Raw genomic sequence first — 19,495 nt, 5'->3', positions numbered from 1 at the left:
AACTGAGGTATGGGGTATTGTAACTCGCGATCAGTTTTACTATATCATAACTTTTGACCGCATTTCGGTAAAATAAACTGTTTTAGCCCGATTCACCGAGGGGTTTCTTAAAATAATAATTTGAGCGGAAGCTGTGGTCGTACTAATGTAAAAAAATCGGAAAGAATCGTTGAAATAAACGAGTTTCATTATGTTATTTTCCAATTAGTGGTTTTACAACACAATGTAGAGCTTAATGCTTAAAGAAGAAGTTAAAGAGTACACTTCAGAGTTGAAGTTTCTAATGTATGATTTTTTAATATATCCACTGTATCTACCTCAACCGGATGCTGACATTTTGAAACCTGAAAAATGGGGTTTTTTGAATTTTTGCTCTAATCAGGACGCGCAGCAGGATTTCCCTAAAAGCTTATTATTTGATTGTAGTACTCGCGATTTCGCATTTTTTAATGTATAACATGAGGGTGTAGCCCTCACAGGATCACAGTAATCTGCGCCCAAACACGAAATTTTTGTGCGTAAATTTTTCTCAAAAACCTATTTTTTTGGTTTTTGGTCTTTCGATTTCCGTGGAAACCCGCGTAAATTTAGTTTTTTTACGTTCTGAATCTAACAAGCCACGACGCGTAAAAATCCACCCACTATATCGGCGGATATGATACCCCTCAAATTTCGAAAATTTCCAAAAAATTATTTTGAAAATATCGCATATTAAAACGCGTTTTGGATGTGTCAGTTCTACTTAAATAAATAGATCGATACGCGTGTTTAAACTGAGCGAAAACAGATATTTAAAAACTCTCGTAAATCCAGAGATATAATAGAGTTTTTCTAAAAATTGAGTGCGATGCTACATCCACGATTCTTGATGGATCACATTGAAACGGCATAAAATGATGTATTTTTTAATGGTGATTATTGACCATTTTACTGTATTTTGCACCCTAATATGCATCAGATGCTACATCGTGGCCGCCAAATAGAATTTGACAAACTGTACATCAAATAAAAGGGATTGATTCGCTGTGTTGTAAAATCGGATGCGCATCATGTCATTTTCATAATTACGCGGTTTTTATGCGTCTCAAATGTTGTAATATTCAATACAACATTATTTTAACGTTATGCCACAATTGGAATTCCTTGTGATTTAATATAAGGTTCTAATAACACTATGCAACACTGAAAATGCAAACAACTTCTAGTCTGCATTATTTGAAAGTGCATACTTAGACTACAAAAACCCTAGTAGGGTTTTGTTCTGTCAGATCCAGTTCTGATTTTATGGCCTCATCTAAACCGGGCTAAATCTACACTTTTTTGCATTTATCAGGCCTTTATCTCAGAAACGAATAGGAATTTGGCCTTGCTGTGTTTAGCAATATTGTAGCCCTAAACTAGTAGAACTTATCTTTTTAAAAAACCACAAAAGAAGAACTCCATCTAGGGCATCAAAATCTATAAAATATAGAAAATTTTACATAATTGCAGAAATTCTGGTCAGTATCGGCTAAACTATTGGGAGTTGAACCAAGTAACCTTTTGCAAAAATCTTCCAAATAAAGTTCTCAACAATTCTTTAGAACATTCTGAAACTCTAAAATGCTTACTTCATGTTGTTTCAGCAGTATTTTGCATCATATCTTTTACAACACGTATTTCAAACACAGTTCACACCAACAGTTTATTCTCACATTTCGGATTTCACTACAATGTTGACATTTTTATTAAATCGTCGTTGAAAGATGTACTAAAAACAACGGCATAGAGGCATTTTACAACAATGACATGTTCAGACGAGTTGTGTATTAAATTCCAGGGAATATTTTTCCAAAAGAAAATATACAGAAAAAATTAACGGTTTTGGAGATACGATGCGAAATGTATAAAAATTGTGGAATTTTTGCATATATTTTGAAATTTGAGGCAATAAATGTAGTTTTTCGAGTTCATTATTTCTCCAAATGTTTTATTCTTTTCCTTATCTACAAATTTGCTTCAGAGGTCAGAAGAAGATTCGCAATGGTTTCAGAGATATAGCCCAGAATTTCTTTAAAAACTCAATATTTAACAATGTTTAGATGGGGCCATAAAATCCGAGCTGGATCTGACACAACATAACCCAACCCAACAAGAATGTCGTTTGGGTCTGTACTTCCAAAAATCCTCAGTTCGAATAGTTTGCACAAGATCACCTTAAAAATGTTGAACAGTGTAATATTATCTAATAGGAAAATTATAAGCGACAAATTTGTTACAACGGAATATCATCATTATTGCGTGAAATTTTGACGAAAATGCCGAAGAACTCAAACATTTTTTCTCCAAATTTTCCTATAAAACCATACAAAAATAAAATTAGAATAATATGATTTTAATTTTTTCGTAATATTTTCTTCGTATTTTTGCAAATAACATGAATACTATAGCTCCAACCTTCACAAATTAGGTTTCATTTTATTCATCAAAATGTATGGATGCTGTTATAATTTTTTTATATATTTTTCGTAAGTATGAGCGCTATTGTTGTTTCAAAAATATGTTTGTAAATACGTGAAATTATTTAACAACTTTGATTTTTCGCGAATCCATTGAGACTTTGCGATTATTTTTTGCATCATCGCAAACGTTACGAATTCAGTTAACGATAATAGGATATAACAGCTAACTATATTAAGCCGCGATTTTTTTAGAATTTTTTCTAATTATCATAATTAAAACGGTCATATCTTTTGCGCGCAACGATCAATGTTAGTAACGAAAACAGATTTGGAATGCGGATTTTTTTCTTAATCTATGTACCAAAAATCATTGATGTAGTATCAATTTTTTTTTGATTTTTTTGAAATGGAAAAGACAATTTTAGACATTTTTCCTGATATACGCCCCAAGATGTTTGGTACTAAAAATGGGTTATATAGGTCCACGTTTTGATATAGCGGTACCTCCCGATTTTCGGTATTTTAAAGGTTTTAGCCCCATTGTCGCACTGAAATGGCTGAAATTTGGTATTTTGTCTTCGTTGGGGGTATAAAACTTTCCACCTGAAACTTGTAGATATAGGTTCACGTCTACCTATAGCCCCCATAGAATGGTACCTCCTTAGTTTAGATATTTTGAAGGATTTACAATCAATATCCCACCGAAATGGCTGAAATTTTGAATTCTTCGTTGGTGGTATTAAACTTTCCCCCTGAAATTTGTCGATACAGGTTTACGTCTTCATAACGCCCCCCATAGAACGGATCCTCACGATTTGCAGTGTTTAGAAGGTTGTGGCCTCAATATCGCCCCGAAATGGCTGAAATGTGGTATTTAGGCTTCCTTGGGTGAAACGATTTTTACCTGAAAATTTTCGGTATAGGTCATTATATAACCCCATAGAACGACATCAACGAATTTTCGATATTTTGAAAGTTTTAGTCAGGGGTACAAAACGTTATAATAGGTACAACAAATTCCTTGTAAAAAAAATCAGACAGCATACATACGCCCACGTTTTGCCAAAGGCCCAATGTCAGGGTATAACCCAATTAAAGTTTTTTTTTTAAGATTTTAGTAATATATTCTCAGCCAATTGTTTGTTAATTGGAATTTTGTAATCCCTGAAGGTAGAAGACTTACTCGCAAACTATTCATATACATAAGCTTTGTTGTAGAACTGAAAGGTTTTTACAATTTTTACCACTTTTACACATTTTACCCGATAAAGCGTTCCCGTACACTAAAAAGTTGTAAAATGTTCACTTCTCTTTAAACAAAAATGGCGCTGAATGACGCTCTCTTTAAAAACGTTTTACAGGACAAATTTGGGCTAGTAAAAAAATAGTAACATGGTTGCCGGCGTCTGATTGGTGGATACGCCGACTTTGACATTTGTTCCAGTTTTGATTTTGAGATGTGACAGTCTTTGAGTAAATGAGCAATAGGTATGTATGTACCTCAAATATTTTCTTAATTTTCATATTAGATACACGTGCTACATGCGGAAGTAAATATTATATTCTCATGGGTTACATTTACAAACTATGCAGTGAGAGAGACGAGACGACATTTATGGTTTGCCAAAATAGGTAGTTCTTGTACTTACATACATATCGTCGGTGTCATGCTTAAGTGTTCCATACGCCATTTACCTGTTTTCAGATAATCGCATTTTAATGTTTTCCGTCACAACTGTGTGAAGCTGGCTAAAGCAAATATTTATATTTTTGACTTGAAATATTAATAATAGTATATAGAACATAATTGCAAAAATATACAGGAATATGTATTGGAATATAAAAGTTATAGAGATTTTTTTAAAAAATGCATTTTTGTCGATTTGTTCCATATCCGCACTTATGACACAAATGTGAAATATTGTAAATCACATGGAACAAAGTGACAAAAAATTTTCCATCTTTGCCTCAATAAATTAAATACTTTTAAATCGAAAATTAAAATTCTGATTTTTGAAATGTGTTTTTAAACTTGTAAGTTTTTAAAATATTAATTTCATAACCGAAAAAAGTTGATGCTTTTCCGTCGGGGCGTGGATATCTCGGAAACTAGAGCAGATAGGAGAAAGCCGACTAGAAATTCAGAAAGAGCATACCGGAAAACCCACCTGTATCTCAAAAAGTCAAAAATGGCGTATGGAACACTTAAGCATGACACCGACGATATGTCAATGTCATCAATTGCCACGTGCTGACATCGATTTAGGCTTTACAAACAAGTTTCTTGTGACAACAATAAAACACGTGTATGTTTCCTTAAGTGAAAAATAACTGCATAATAATTCCGTCCGGGTACATAGTGTCATTTTAGCGTGAGCCCAAATGTACAATGTTGCCCAAAACAAAAGCAACAAATCAACAATTTCATGATTCATTTCATTCTTTTAAGCAGCTACATTCCTTTAAAATTTAGTATTTTGTGTATAGTTATTGCTTCCACTCTTAGTATACATATATTATTGATCAGGATAAAATATAATTAATTCAGGATAAAAATTTTATCCGATTCAGGATAAAAATTCTATCCGTCTGTCCGTTCAAATAAAGATACAGCTCGCAATTTTTCGGAAAGACCATTATATAATCCGAGTATGTTTGGTATATCGGTCCATGTATTAATAAAGCCCTCATAGATCGGTACCTAAAGATTTTCAATATTTCAAAGGCTTCAGCCTCATTATCCAATCGAAATGGTTGAAAGTTGACATTAAGGTTCTTTAGGGATATACAATTTTTCCAGAGTAATTGTTGGGTGCCACCGTGGTGCAATGGTATGCACGCCCGCCTTGCACGCAGAATGTCGGTAGTTCGATTCCCCGGCCAGGCAACATCAAACATTTTTCAACGATGCCAAAATACCCCTCAGTAATGTTGGCGACATTTCCTGAGTATTTCAGCCTTGAAAAACTTCTCCACAAGTGGTGTCGGACTCCGCCGTTCGGACTCGGCGATAAACAGTAGGTCCCATATCATTCAGCTAAATATGAATCGGGGTGCACTCACTGATATGAGAGGAGTCTCCCTTGTCCCGTATGGGATGTTGTGGAACAATGTTTTGTTTTTTGTTAATTGTTGGTAGAATGGTACTTCTCGATTGTCGGCATTGAGTTGTAGGTAGGGTCCATCTTTTGATATATCGTCCATAGAACGGTACCTCCGATTTTGGAAGTTTTAAGACCTTAGCCAGATTATATTTTTGTGCACGCCATATATCTAAAAAAGTGTTATTACTCTTAAGTTTAGCTTGTTTTAAAAGTAGGTCAACTAACCTTTTGTAATACTAAAATTATTGAAAACTTGATTTATTTTGGGTTTCTCTTCAAGTAACATCAACTGCTATATCATCTGTTTTGTAGTTGTTTTTATAAAGTTAGCCATTTTTTACCTCTGATACGTCCGATTATTAATTTAGGTTTTCAGAAAAAACGTCTAGGTGTATTACCAGAATTTGTATTCCCCGAACCAGATTTTGGAATGTCAACTAATAGCTGCATCCAACGTCTTAACTTTTCTTTAATAGTTTGTTTCGTTTCTTGTGTAATGGATTTGTCAGTGTACTGAACTTAATATTTTTGAATCGGCAACCTAATATGCAAAATACACTCTAAACATCTCAACCATGTGTGTAATCTGGATAATAAATTTTAAATCAATCATAACTTTTTGTGCTATGTGTCATTCAGCTATTACATTCAAAACTTTTCCATCAATCATTGTCAAATGAAACTCTTATTGAATTTACTATGTCCCAAATTTTATTTGATTAATTTTAGATATTTCCTGTTTTAGATTTTCAATTTTAGAACTGAGCAAGTTAGAAGTTTCTTTCCTACAAATTAAGTCAATTGGCCTACAGAACCTGGTAGAAGAAGACCGATAACTTTCGCATAAAATAACGCTATACAATCTGACTTGTAGTGGAACACTACAAATTGCAAATAAATATTCATCATTCATTTTTGATTCCACTTGTATACCGCAGTAATTACGTTTTGATTGGGGCTAACGAAAGATTCCTCCTGGGATTCAACTACCCTTCTAACGGTATGATCTATTTTTATTTTTCTAATCGCTTTGCATTACATTTCGAATACTCATATATGTTACCACTTCTTATTTTGGCTCCAGATTGCATATATTTATGAGAATTATTTGTGAAATCTCCATCCACATAAAGCGCTAAAGCTTTATGAGAGCTACATACAGTGACTGTCACTGAAAGTGATGCAACCTGAATTAAAAAAAATTAAACGTTGATAACTTGGTAAAGAGTTGAAATGTTTTAACTATTTTGTAGACTGAAAAGTTGTCTTTAAGATGGCATACAAAAATATTCGATTTACAGTACCGTTATACTAAAATTTTACCGGAAAACAAAAAATGGGCATTTTTAAAATGAGTATTAAAAATGATGCACCACGATAATCGATCAATAATTTCCAAATTTTTCGCTTTTTATGCAATTTTAGTAATCAGGATGGTGGAATAATTGGTCCCCTATCGTTTTCAGTAGTTTTGCCATTGATTGCTATAGAAAAAAGAATGTTCCTGACGTAATTTTTGCATGACTGTAATTAATGTCCCTTTGTAGGTAATTTGGCTAGAAATTTCTAGTTTTTGTAGTTATTTTCCAAAAAGTGGCTATGAAAAATCATTCCAAGAATCCTCAGATGTTCTAAAAAGTAGTTTACTGCAATCTTAGGTACACTTTTGTAGTTGGGTTGGGCGGTTGGGTATCTTTGGACCAGAATCTAAGAAAAAAATATAAAAATTGAATATTTTCAAATGTATTTTCCTATTTTCACCTTTATGAACCGTTCATAGACATTTCGCATGTTCCAGAAAGTTGTTAATTGATGTCTTTGCTACATTATTACAGTTGGTGGTTTTCTTAAATATTGAATGGTTTAGTATCTGTGGATCAGAACCAGAGAAAACAGGATAAAAATCCCATTTGTTTTATTATTTTGACCTTTAAGAACCGTCTATACAGAGTTTATATGTTCCAGAAAGATGTTTATTGGGATCTGAGGTACATTTTTGTAGTTGGTTGTTTGCTTCAAATATGATCGGTTTGATAGCTGCTGACCAAAACCCGAGAAACATTTTTAAAAGAAATTTGACCTTGGCGATTTTGACCTTGCATATGAAGTTTGATGGATTATATGTATGTGTTCACAATTTGTGTTCCTTAAAACAAGATCTACAACTTTGCCTCTGAGATAAATTCAAAATTCCTATCGGTTTGGAAGATATAGTCTTGAAAAATTACCCCTTTTTACATCAAAGCCTCTAACTTTTGGAACCGCGAAAGTTGATAAGATAGGGAAAAACGGCGAGACACGTGTCTTCAATTTTGTGGTCTTCTATCACGCTGCGGTATCAGAATACGGTTAATAATTTTCGTTTTGCACAGTGTTATTCTACCTTTCTGATTGCTAAAATAGCATAAAAATCCAAAAATTTCGGAATTGTTAATCGATTATTGTGGTGCATCATTTTCAATGCTCAATTTAAAAATGCCCATTTTTGGTTTTCCGGGAAAATTTTAGTATAACGGTACTGCAAATGAAATATTTATTTATGTCATCTTATAGACAACTTTTCAGACTACAAACTTGAATTTTGAATTGTTAAAAATTTCTACTCGTTTCGAAGTTATCATCGATTACATTTTTTATTTCATGTTGCATAATTTTCAGTGACAGTCACTGTACATATAAATTATGCGTAATCGCGATAACTTTAAACCTATTATTGGTTTTTTGAAATACGTCCCACTTAAATCAAAAATAGTAAAAAAAAAACTCCTAAAATCAAAATGCCGGCATCATTAAAATGTGTAATCTTCCCTTTGTATTCTTCTACTTTTACTTTGGACAGATGTCCGTCATTTGAATGGTTTAAGCAGCAATTGAATCGAGGAGTGTCATTGTAACTGGGAATATTTGTATTCCAAAAAGGAACCTGATAATCAAAGAAAATTTAACGATGTAGCAGAAGGAGCAAAACAATGTAAATTTTCCAATTTTAAAATATTTATTAGAAACTAGTGGCCCCTCGAACTTCGTCTCGCAGACATGCATTGATTTTGATTATTTGAGATTAAATATGTATATGTATGTATATTCTTTGAGGATGATATAACATGTATATGAAATTTGTTTCTTTGATTTTAAATAGGTGTGTCTTTTTACTTACTAAATGTTGCTTTAACAATTGAGGCGTTGTATAATGTACACTAACCCCCTGTTTTTGTAACTTATTTTTGTTCGTTCGCTTATATTCGTAATAATTTAGGCATCCATAGCACAGCCCCCAGAAGACATACACATCTAATTTTTCGTATACCCGTTCCATATATCGTTAAGAATTCCTCATCTAAAAATCAGCGCTCTACATTTGCGTTAAAGCGAGTAAATCGATCTACAAAATTTTACAATTCGTGTGAGAAGAATAAAATTTTTTACATAAACTGGGGGTTAGAGTTATTTCGAGTATACTATGCATTATGAATTTAGAGTAATACCTATATAAGGCACGTTTATATCGATCCACGTTTGATGCAGCCCCCATATAACGGCACCTCCTGATTTTCGATGTTTTAAGGTTTTAGCCTTATTATCCCACGCAAATGGCTGAAATGTGTTATTTAATTTTGTTTGTGTTGGTGCAAGTCCGCGTCTTGATATAGCCCGCATAGAACGGTATCTCCCGATTTTCGATAATTTGTGGGTTTTAGCCCCAGTATTTCATTGCAATGACTGAAATTTGGAAATTAATATTCGTTGGGTTTACAAAATATTAACCCAGAAATTTGTCGCAGCAGGTTCATGTTTTTATAAAGCCATCCATAGAACGGCACCGACCAATTTAACGTATTTTAAAGTTTTGAGCCTCATTATCACAGGAAATTGCTGAAATTTGATTTTTGGTCTTCGGTGGTGCTACCAAACTTTCCTCTAGGAATTTTTCAGTACTGGTCCATGTTTGATATAGACCCCATATAATTCCTGTAGAATGGTTTTCGATAGCTTCAATATTTTAGCCACTTCAGTCTACATAAATGGGTAAAATATGGTATATAGTCTTGGTAGGGGATATACAACATTTCTGCGGAGAATTGTTGGTAAAGGCCCACGTTTTGATATAGTCTTCATACAATAGTATCTGCCGATTTACGGTATTTTTAAAGTTTTAACCCCATTATCCGACCGAAATCTGCTTTCATTATAATTTATGGTGGAGGGCTTGGCGGTGGCCTCGTTATACAACTGAAACGGATATAATGTGGTACTTGGTCTTGTGTAGAGATTCAAAAATTTCTTGCACTTTTCGATATAGCACTGCTAAGTCCGAGTTTTGACTCACAAATTTCTCGTGAAAGTAAATTCAGTTTTTAGGCAATAGGGGGTAGGAAAGAGTATTGAGGAGCTCTTTCCTCTCCGCTCTCTCCCAAAGAACTCAATTTACGTTCCCGAGAAATTTGTGTGTCTAAACCAATGAACGTAAACAAACAAAACGATTCCCGTACCAATCACACAAAGCCACAAACTTTTCAACTTCTCTGAATCATTTCATTTTCACAAGCAAAACAAAACCACAAACTTTTCAATGTAAAAAGATGAAAACTGTGCGATTGCTCAAATGTACTTCGGCTATGCTTTGCATAGTTGCTTCATTCACCACCGGAACAAAAAAATTTTTGGCAAACGTTTGCCTTGCGTTATGGTCAATGACACACTCAGGCACACACACACATGTGATTGCTTAACAACCCCATAAACAAACATCAACATAAAACAGAGAATATTTTATCAACCACCAAACGTTTTTGATTTATTCACATGTGTTTAGTACTATTTAGTTTTCTATCTGCTTTTGTGGAGTTTAGTACTTTTCGCTTATCGTTTTGTTCGCACTTACGAATATAAACAAAACGAAACTAAAAAGCGAACTCCGCCAGCTTGGGTTATGTTTCGTTTTGTATTGTTCCTATGCAAAATACGAAATGAAACGATTGGAAATGCCATTTAAAGTATTTTTACGTACGCTGGTCTAAACACAGACTAAAACGACACCGCACAGTGTTGCCGCGTGGACAAAAATCCTTTTCTTACAATAAACACATCCGATACAACGAATCTGAAAGAATTTTGTCGATATGTGCGCCCATACTGAAGTTATAGCTCTTTAAATATGAAAAATATTTCCCAGGTAATCCAAAGTGATAATCATATGAAAATTAGACGACATTTAAAAAATTTAAAATAACATTTTCTGAAAAGTTTCTTGATAATATTAAAAGTTTTGGATGGGGGTTTGGTAAATATAAAATTTTAGTACAAAAAGTTGACATCAACTGCACATGGCAAAGTACCGTTATCAAGAATTAAAAAAATAAATTTGATAAAAAATATAAATTCTTAATATTTGGTAGAGCATATCTTTTGATTGCCACCTCGGCTCTTGATTTCCGTTAATTGGACATCTCTTCCGAAGCGAAATGTGTAAAAACATTCTGCCCATCCCTGCAGCCTTCTGAGATATATCGGTTCAGATTTTATATAGTCCCCATATATATCTTTTCCCGATTTTTCTACAACTTGTTCAATTTTGATCGGATAGCCTTCAAATTTAGTACGTGTTATTTTCCTAGGCCCCTGAATAGCTACACCGATTTTCACGAAAATCGGTTCAGATTTGGATATAACCCCGATTTTGCAATAACTCGGTTAATTTTAATCGAATAGCCTTCAAATTTTTTGTAAATATCGGTTCAGATTTTGCTATAGCCTTCAAATTTAACAAGGGATGTTCCTCAGGCCCCTGTTCAGTTTTACCGTTGACCTAGGTTGACGAATGTTTGCACAAGTACTTATGAGGACACAGGAATGAAAAATATCAACTTTGGTCCATATCGGTTCTGGTTTAATTTAAATATGGCTTCGATATATAATTTCGCCCGATGTCACTCAATTACGGTTAATTACGTCATATTTTCTTAATTTAATCAATATCTCACATACATTGCGTGTTTAGTGAAAATATATATGAGAGCTATATCCAAATCTAAACCGATTTTTTTCAAAATCGGTGAAACTGAAAAAGGCCTTAAGAAAACATCCCATGTTCAATTTGAAGGCTATGTTTCAAAAATTGATCGATTTATGGCAAAATCGGTGAAAGATATATATGGAGGCTATATCCAAATCTGTACCGATTTTTGCGAAATCAAAATCGGTAAAACTGAACAGTGGCCTTAGGAAACATAAAAAAAACAAAAAAAACATTGTTCCACAACATCCCATACGGGACAAGGGAGACTTCTCTCATATCAATGAGTGCACCCCGATTCATATTTAGCTCAATGATATGGGACCTACTGTTTATCGCCGAGTCCGAACGGCGTGTCTTAAGACACCACTTGTGGAGAAGTTTTTCAAGTCTGAATTACTCAGGAAATGTCGCCAACATTACTGAGGGGTATTTTGCCACCGTTGAAAAATGTTTGATGTTGCCTGGCCGGGGAATCGAACCCCCGACCTTCTGCGTTCAAGGCGGGTTTGCATACCATTGCACCACGGTGGCACCCAGGAAACCTTAGGAAACATCCCATATTAAATTTGAAGGCTATTCATCAAAAATTGAGCGATTTATAACAAAATCGGGAAAAGATATATATGGGAGCTATATCCAATTCTGAACCGATTTTTGTGAAAATCGGTAGATCTACTCAGGGGCCTAAGAAAATATTTCATATAAAATTTGAAGGCTATTCGATCAAAATTGACCGAGTAATAGCAAAATCGGGGAAAGATATACAAGGGGGCTATATCCAAATCTGAACCGATATGGACCAAAGTGAAATTTTTCAATCCTATGCCCTTATATGTACTTATGCAAAAATTCATCAACCTAGGTCAACTCCTTCTATTTTTGTCCACTTTTGTATAGAAGCGGCAACACTGTGCACCGCCCGATATTCAGTATTTCTGTGGGTTTAGGCAATTAGTGGTATATTTTCATGTTTTAATGCACAACATCTGGCCACTTCAACGCGCCGCTTTGCGTATTCTTAGTCACCTACATATAAACAATAGATAGAGCTTATTCGAATCTTCTCTCGGCGCTGGAATATGTGAAAACATATTACAACCACATAAAAAGCATTTTTATCGTTACATACATGTATGTCATTCACACTGAAATGTATCTATTTTCCCAAATAATCCGCCAAAAAACGTTTGCGTTTTTTTCATTTCTTTCAAATAATTTCAATACAAATCAAATTTCTTGTAGTAAATAAAATAATTTTTTTCGAACATTAAAATATTGAAAAACTGAAATATAAAATTTCAAATACAGTTTGTGTATACACATGTTTCGCTAAAATGCGACAAAAAGTGCAAAGATACAGTAAATCAGCAATAAAATCTCCAAAGAAATGTGTGGAAAAACTAACATTCTTCCAAATATTTTTTGCAAATTTTTCGCAAATTTTCGCGATTTTTTTAGGTTTTATCCTTTTCTGCCATGAGACCGTTCCGAATTGGTGCGAATTGTCAAAATCTGTTCAGCCGTTCTTGAGTTATAAGCGTAGTAACTAACATCATCCTTTTTTATATATATAGATATAAACATAGATGTATGATGTATGGTCTATGTCACCCGCTAAATAATATCAGATCATCATGCAAAATTATAGGCATTTTCTTCAACCTAAACTCTTACCTCCAGCAAAATTTCGCGACTATTGAGCTGTAATTGCGACCTCTAGCGTGTTTATGATAACACTACAAACAAAAAACTGGATATATTAAACTGTAACTCTGTTATCTGATCACGTACATCAACACAATTGACATCAATAGAAAGGTCAAGCGTTCCTCTTCCAAGTATAGCTTACTTGCCCGGAATGTCTCTTCCAGGAAAAAGATATAAGCTATATATTAAAACTTTTCACAATTTTCACACAAAAGTTTTGGTCCATTTAAGCCTCTAAATATTATGTGATCGCCATCTCAATTTGCAAGCTTCTTCTATGTCATATACTCTTACCTTATTTAAAATTTCGAGGCGATCTGCCTATTATTGCGACCTACAGAGCATCTACAAAATCGGATAAAAATTATGTTTGGGGTCCATTTCACCCGCTAAATACACTGTGCTACAAAAGTCGATCTTTGGTTTCTTTGGGTCACTTCGTTTTTTGATTTAATAATGGCAAATGTTGTGAAAAACGGGGTTTCTAGGATTTTCAATTTAAAACGGACATAACTTCTTTTTTCCACAACGGACTTTTACAGCTTCCACATGTCTTTCGAACAAGCCATAATTTTTAAAAATCGGGTAACAAATGGTTAAGTTATAGTGATTTAAGTGTGACAAAAACGCGTTAAAAACAGGAAAATGCTTTTCCTCGTGCTCTAGGCCAAAAATAGAAGGAGTTGTCGTAGGTGCATCAATTTTGGTACACGTACCTATAATTGACTTACAATCTTCAGGACAAAAAATTGGGTTGGTCGGTTCACGTTTTGATATAGCCCCCATAGAACCGTACCTCCCGATTTTCGGTATTTTGAATGTTTTAGACACAATGACCAACCGAACGTATTCAAATTTTGTGGTTAGTCTTCGGCAGAGGTATCAAACATTCCAACAGAGAATTGTGGGCTTAGGTCCACGTTTTGATATAGCCCCCATACAACGGTACCTCCCGATTATCGGTATTTTGAAGATTTTAGCCTCATTATTACACCGAAATTTGGTATTTAGTCTTCGTAGGGGGCATTATACCTTCACCTTGAAATTTGTCTGCATAGGTCCACACCTTCATATAGCCCCCATAGGACGGTACCTCCTGATTTGCGGAATTTTGGTGGTTTTAGCCTGATTATGACACCGAAATGGCTGAAAATTTGTATTACGTCTCCGTTGGGGGACTTATAACCTTCCAGCAGAAATATGTCGGTATAGGTCCTCGCTTCCTATAGCCCCCATAGAACCGTGCCTCCTCATTTTCGGTATTTTAAGTGTTGTGGCCCCAATATCCACCCGATATGACTGAAATTTGGTGTTTAGTCTTCATATTGTTTGTGAGCATATTGAATATATCAAACTCTTGTCTTTATATATGAGAAATTTCCTTTAACATTTTTTTTTGACCGATTAGTGGTCAAAAACGGTCAATTTTTTGTAAAAAATAGAATTTTTGATTTTCGCTGTTCACAATTTTTTTTAAAAATTGATATTTTTTAAAATTCTCTCGTTTTCAAGCAAGATTATTAGGTACTTAATAAGCCCACAAAAATATATGATGATCGGTTCATTCGTTTTTGCGCTATAGCCAACACCGCAAGACGATTTGTTAAAAAGGGGGTATCCTCTCAGTGAGGTGGTCGCTGAAAAAGAGAAATGACATATGCGTCTGCAAACCTCTGCAGCTGGGATCTTTATATGTTTGAAGTACTTACTTTTTACTACTCTTACAGCAAAAAATATCGATATACACTTTTATACCATTTTTTCCCACTCCACTCAATTTAAAATTTGCTTCAGAAAATTAATAAACTTAGTAATATATGTTTGGGTAAATGTAAACACTGTATGATTAATATTTACATGCAAACAAAAGTGTAGCCAAGTTTATTACATCCCAAGATAACTTAGGAACCATTTTTGCAGCTAGCGTTATATTTAAATTTTAAATATTAAGGCATAATGTAATTTATTAATTTTAGAAAAAAAAAAAACACAAAAATACGTATTAACTAAAATTGTCGGATTTAAATCCTCATATAGCAAAAACTACTTCACTATCAGTACCAAACTTCCAATTCTTTTTAATTAATATCATAAATAAATTTGTTCAACGAAGTATTTAGTTTTTACCATTTTTGGCCACGGTCGTGACACTGTGGGTCTTCGAAGAATATTTCGCAGTGTTACATGAATTTTTACCAAAACAAACTTATAATACCCTTTCCACATTGTGGTGTAGGGTATAAAAATCCAAATGCCACACAAACGCATAATTCATCCATGCTGCAAAAATATCATCACCATGCTTGGAAATACTCCGAAAAAACAAATTCATTCAATTTATGAATAGTGTTCAAAAATTATTTCCAATGTTCACATTTTTACATTGTATAAACCTAATTCATTCAGAACATGCGACAAATGTTAAAAACTATTTTAACAACAGAAATTTATTAATAACCATAAACAAATTTCAATAAATTATTTGTTTGAAATCGCTTATCGATCGCTTTCTAGTAACATTTTCATATTTGATAAACATTTTCCCAATAAATTCGTAGTATTTTATGGCCATTCGACGAAAATCTGGTGATAAAGCATTTAATCAAAATTTCTGGGGCGGCTATTTTTCCTGTGTATGCCGATGCATAAACGTATAAAATTGAGGTGGTTTGGTCACACCTTAAAAATAATTGTTCATAGCATAAACAGGATGGCCCTTGAATGGAATCCCCAAGGATCACGAAATCGAGGTCGACCAATAACTATGACAAACAGCCTTACATGGACGGGTGCAGAAATAGCGACAAACAATCGTGTTTTATGTTTGAGTGAAGGGGATATTTGCATTTTAACATTTCCATAGTATGACGTCGTACTTACCATAAATGTAATGACGATAAAATTCAGTTTGTTGTTGTATTTGCCCTTTCCCCATACCAATAACTAATAGTAACATACTAATGACGTTATAACTGGCATAAATACCATTCCCTTGAGTCTACGTATCGTTTAACCTTCTTTCCATCGAAAACAAAATAGTTATTTCCTTCCGATAATCACTGACGGAATGTCAGTCATTCATAAGAATTTCTAAACGAAGTTGAATGTCCAAAAAAATTCAGTAGTAAAAGAGAAATGACAACGTTAACTAATACCACTGTTCTGCTAAGTTTCCTGCAAACAATGTCCACGGAAAATGCGCTAAGCGCAAGGATAGCAGAGATCACAAAATTAATCAAAGAGGAGCGTGATTATCATACCATGATTTTTTCAAGCCATACCCAGGAAGCTGATTACTACAATATGACCTACAATCAGGATGAAGTGTTGCGAATATGTATGCAAGCTTACAATATTTCGGTGTTGAATTTCAGGGGACAAACTTCATATTTTCTGTGGCGTAATTTTAATCGAGAGCTATTTGCATTGGTAACCATATGGGGAAATGAAGAGAAGGACAAGAAATTGCTGCAGGCGTTATGGACATCCTTAAGACGCAGCATAAAAACTTGTTTACTTTTAGTGGCTGGCGGAAACGTAACTGCAAAATATTTAAGGAAACTTTTGGAGTATTGTGTTAAAAGAAAAGCTTTTCATGTTGCGGCAGTAAAAGATTCGGAATTTCTTAGCCAGGAAGAGTTGTATGTGATTCAATTGTTTCCAAAATTTTCGATGCTGATCAAAAAAGTTCTGAAATCAAAGGATTTTGTTTTTTACGATAATCCCATCAAAAACATGCATGGGCGGACCATACGAATTGCCATGAACAGGGACAGCAATAAGGCATTTTCCTTGGGAAGAAAAGCCAACGGCGAAGTTATACTTGGTGGTTATGTTGGACATTTGATTGCGGCATTTGCCAGACAACATAATGCCACCATAGAGATACCGAATTTTGGTGACAGTGACACAAATTTTGTTACCAGCAATTGGGACAAACTGGTTGAAGAAGGAATATATGACATGTCTGCCGAACTTTCTATGAATTTGATGGGCTCGGATATGGACTTTTCGCAGGTCTACGATTATATGGATTGGTGTATAATGATTCCAGTTGGCAAAGAAATGCCGGGCTATATGTTTTATACAGAGGTCTTTGATATGGTCACGCTGTCACTCATATTTACTACTTCGGTGGTAATTACCATGGTTCTGATTTCAAAAATGTGGGTTGATGGTCTCCATATTGGAAAAAAAGATCTCCTATTGTGTATTTATATTCTCAATGGCTTGGTAGGAAATTCGTACAAAATGGAACACAATTTTGTTGGTCTACGAAGTTGCCTCTACATCATGGTCTCCTTAGCTGGCATCATTTTTAACACAACCTTCGTGACTTACCTACAATCTTATAAAACGCAGCCACCAACATTAGCCGAAATCTCATCCTTGGAGGCTATGAAAGCCACAGGAATGCGTTATGTCATACAACGAGATGAATTTGCACTGTTGGATGTTTATGGCAACCTTTCAGATTATAAAGCCGTGGCCAAGGTAGTTCCCACCTTCAGGGAGTTATATGAATTGCGTGATAATTATAACCCTCAATATTTCTATGCCGTGACTTCAGCCCAGTGGCCACTTTATGAGGAACAACAAAAGTTTTTTTCTAGACCTTTGTTTCGCTTATCCGACATGTGTTTTGTTCGTATGCTCGGACTGGGACTATCTCTGCAGGTGAATTCCACATTTAAAGACGACTTGGACATTTTAATCGATCGTACAATCCAAAGTGGTTTGAAAAAACATTGGAAAGAATTTGGTTTTCTAGAAGCCTTACAAATGAAACGTATGCGTTTGCTGGACATGAGCGTACCCAACACTTTTGAACCAGTCCGTTTGGAAGATATTACACAACTTATAATTGTATTTGCTGTGTGTTTTACTTGCTCATTTGCGTGCTTTATAGCTGAACTGTATTGGCCAAATCGTGGTAAATTTCTACAAAAGACTAAACGATATCTTTGTAACCGACATCTGAGCCGAAGAAGAAATTTAAATTATTATTAGGTATTACTTTATAAGTTTTTTAATTTAATAAATATTTAGAATTTTTTTTGTAAATTGTGTTTTATTGAATAATGTGCGAATCTCCAGGTTATGAGATAAGCCGGGATTTTTAAAAATTCGCACGAAAATTCGATGGTGAATGCTGCAATTTGGAACGTGGGTATGTGGTGATGAGATATGTCTATCTCTTGTGATTTTGAAATAAAAGTGTATTATTTGTGCTAAAAGGTACTAAATTGTGTCATTATAAGTCCAAGTGCAAGAATGAATTCATTTCGTTACAACTTACTTTCAACATTTTTGTTAAATATTTTGATTTCGAAAAATCTCATCTTGATGATGAATTTATACTCCCGAATAGTAGTATAAATTCAGGAAAAGAAGACGAAAAGGAATTGGAAGAAATTGAGTTAGTTGAGTTCATTTTGGTTTTTAATATACTCAATATACTCCCCAAAAAGAATTTCCCACCACCCAAAAACATACCATAGTATATCAGACTCATAATAAGTGTGAGAGACATCAACCTTGGTAAGAGTAAATCTTGTAACAATCTATTGAGTCGAAGTTTCAACACAGACTTTCAAAACATTTTTTATACACTCCATCGTAAAGGACATATTAAGCTTGTTTTTCCGTTTGAAACGCATTGAAATAATCACTTGCGGCTATATAAAGTATACATGTACATATATTCTTCATCATAATAAAATTTTGCCCCATGTAACGGTTCCATCCGATTTTCGGTATTTTTAGTGGTTAAGGGGCTATGACCACTTATTGAACACAAAAAATGGAATTTTTCATGATTTTTTTTTTTTTCAAGAAATCTACCAATTTTTTCAGAAGTTTTTGTTTTTTCGGAATTTTTTTTGGTGAAAAATACGATTTTGCTTTGAAACCGCAAGTCCTATCGGAATTGGACTGGCGAAATATTGTGGCTGTGAAAATTCTCTACACGTTGACCTTTATGATATTTTCGTAGGTTTTACCATTTTTACAGTGTTTTATTTAACTTGCTTTGGTGTGTCTTTAGTTCAAATCTGGTAACTCATTTTTAGCACAGTTTCAGTTTACCAATCGAACTAAAACTTTGCACACTTTTCAGAAGTGAATGACAATACATGAATTTGAAATCAAAACCAACATTGGTCCATTTTTCACTGTTTTACAGTGTTTTATCTAATTTGCTTTTCAAATCTGGTAACTCATTTTTC

General features: G+C 34.1%; 1 protein-coding gene across 1 annotated transcript; it reads left to right on the top strand.

Moving 5' to 3' along the window:
* The first annotated feature begins 16,403 nt into the window (after positions 1-16,403).
* Positions 16,404-18,249, top strand: LOC141394635 (uncharacterized). The gene is made up of 3 exons (XM_073969404.1): positions 16,404-17,405; positions 17,631-18,134; positions 18,178-18,249. Exons 1-3 carry the CDS (start codon positions 16,404-16,406, stop codon positions 18,247-18,249), a joined length of 1,578 nt encoding a protein of 525 aa, XP_073825505.1.
* Positions 18,250-19,495: the final 1,246 nt, after the last annotated feature.

Source organism: Musca autumnalis, unplaced genomic scaffold, assembly GCF_047663935.1.
Source record: "Musca autumnalis isolate F117 unplaced genomic scaffold, ASM4766393v1 scaffold_1, whole genome shotgun sequence".
Lineage (NCBI taxonomy): Eukaryota > Metazoa > Arthropoda > Insecta > Diptera > Muscidae > Musca > Musca autumnalis.
The sequence above is the reverse complement of the archived record's forward strand: the minus strand, read 5'-3'. Positions and strand labels throughout refer to the sequence as shown.

What these genes read in the sequence shown, in the direction of transcription:
- LOC141394635 (XM_073969404.1), top strand. Translation starts at nt 16,404, where the DNA reads ATGACAACGTTAACTAATACCACTGTTCTGCTAAGTTTCCTGCAAACA. An exon ending in TCATATTTACTACTTCGGTG is followed by an intron (nt 17,406 to 17,630) that starts GTAATTACCATG and finishes TATAAAACGCAG; the next exon opens with CCACCAACATTAGCCGAAAT. An exon ending in ATATTACACAACTTATAATT is followed by an intron (nt 18,135 to 18,177) that starts GTATTTGCTGTG and finishes CGTGCTTTATAG; the next exon opens with CTGAACTGTATTGGCCAAAT.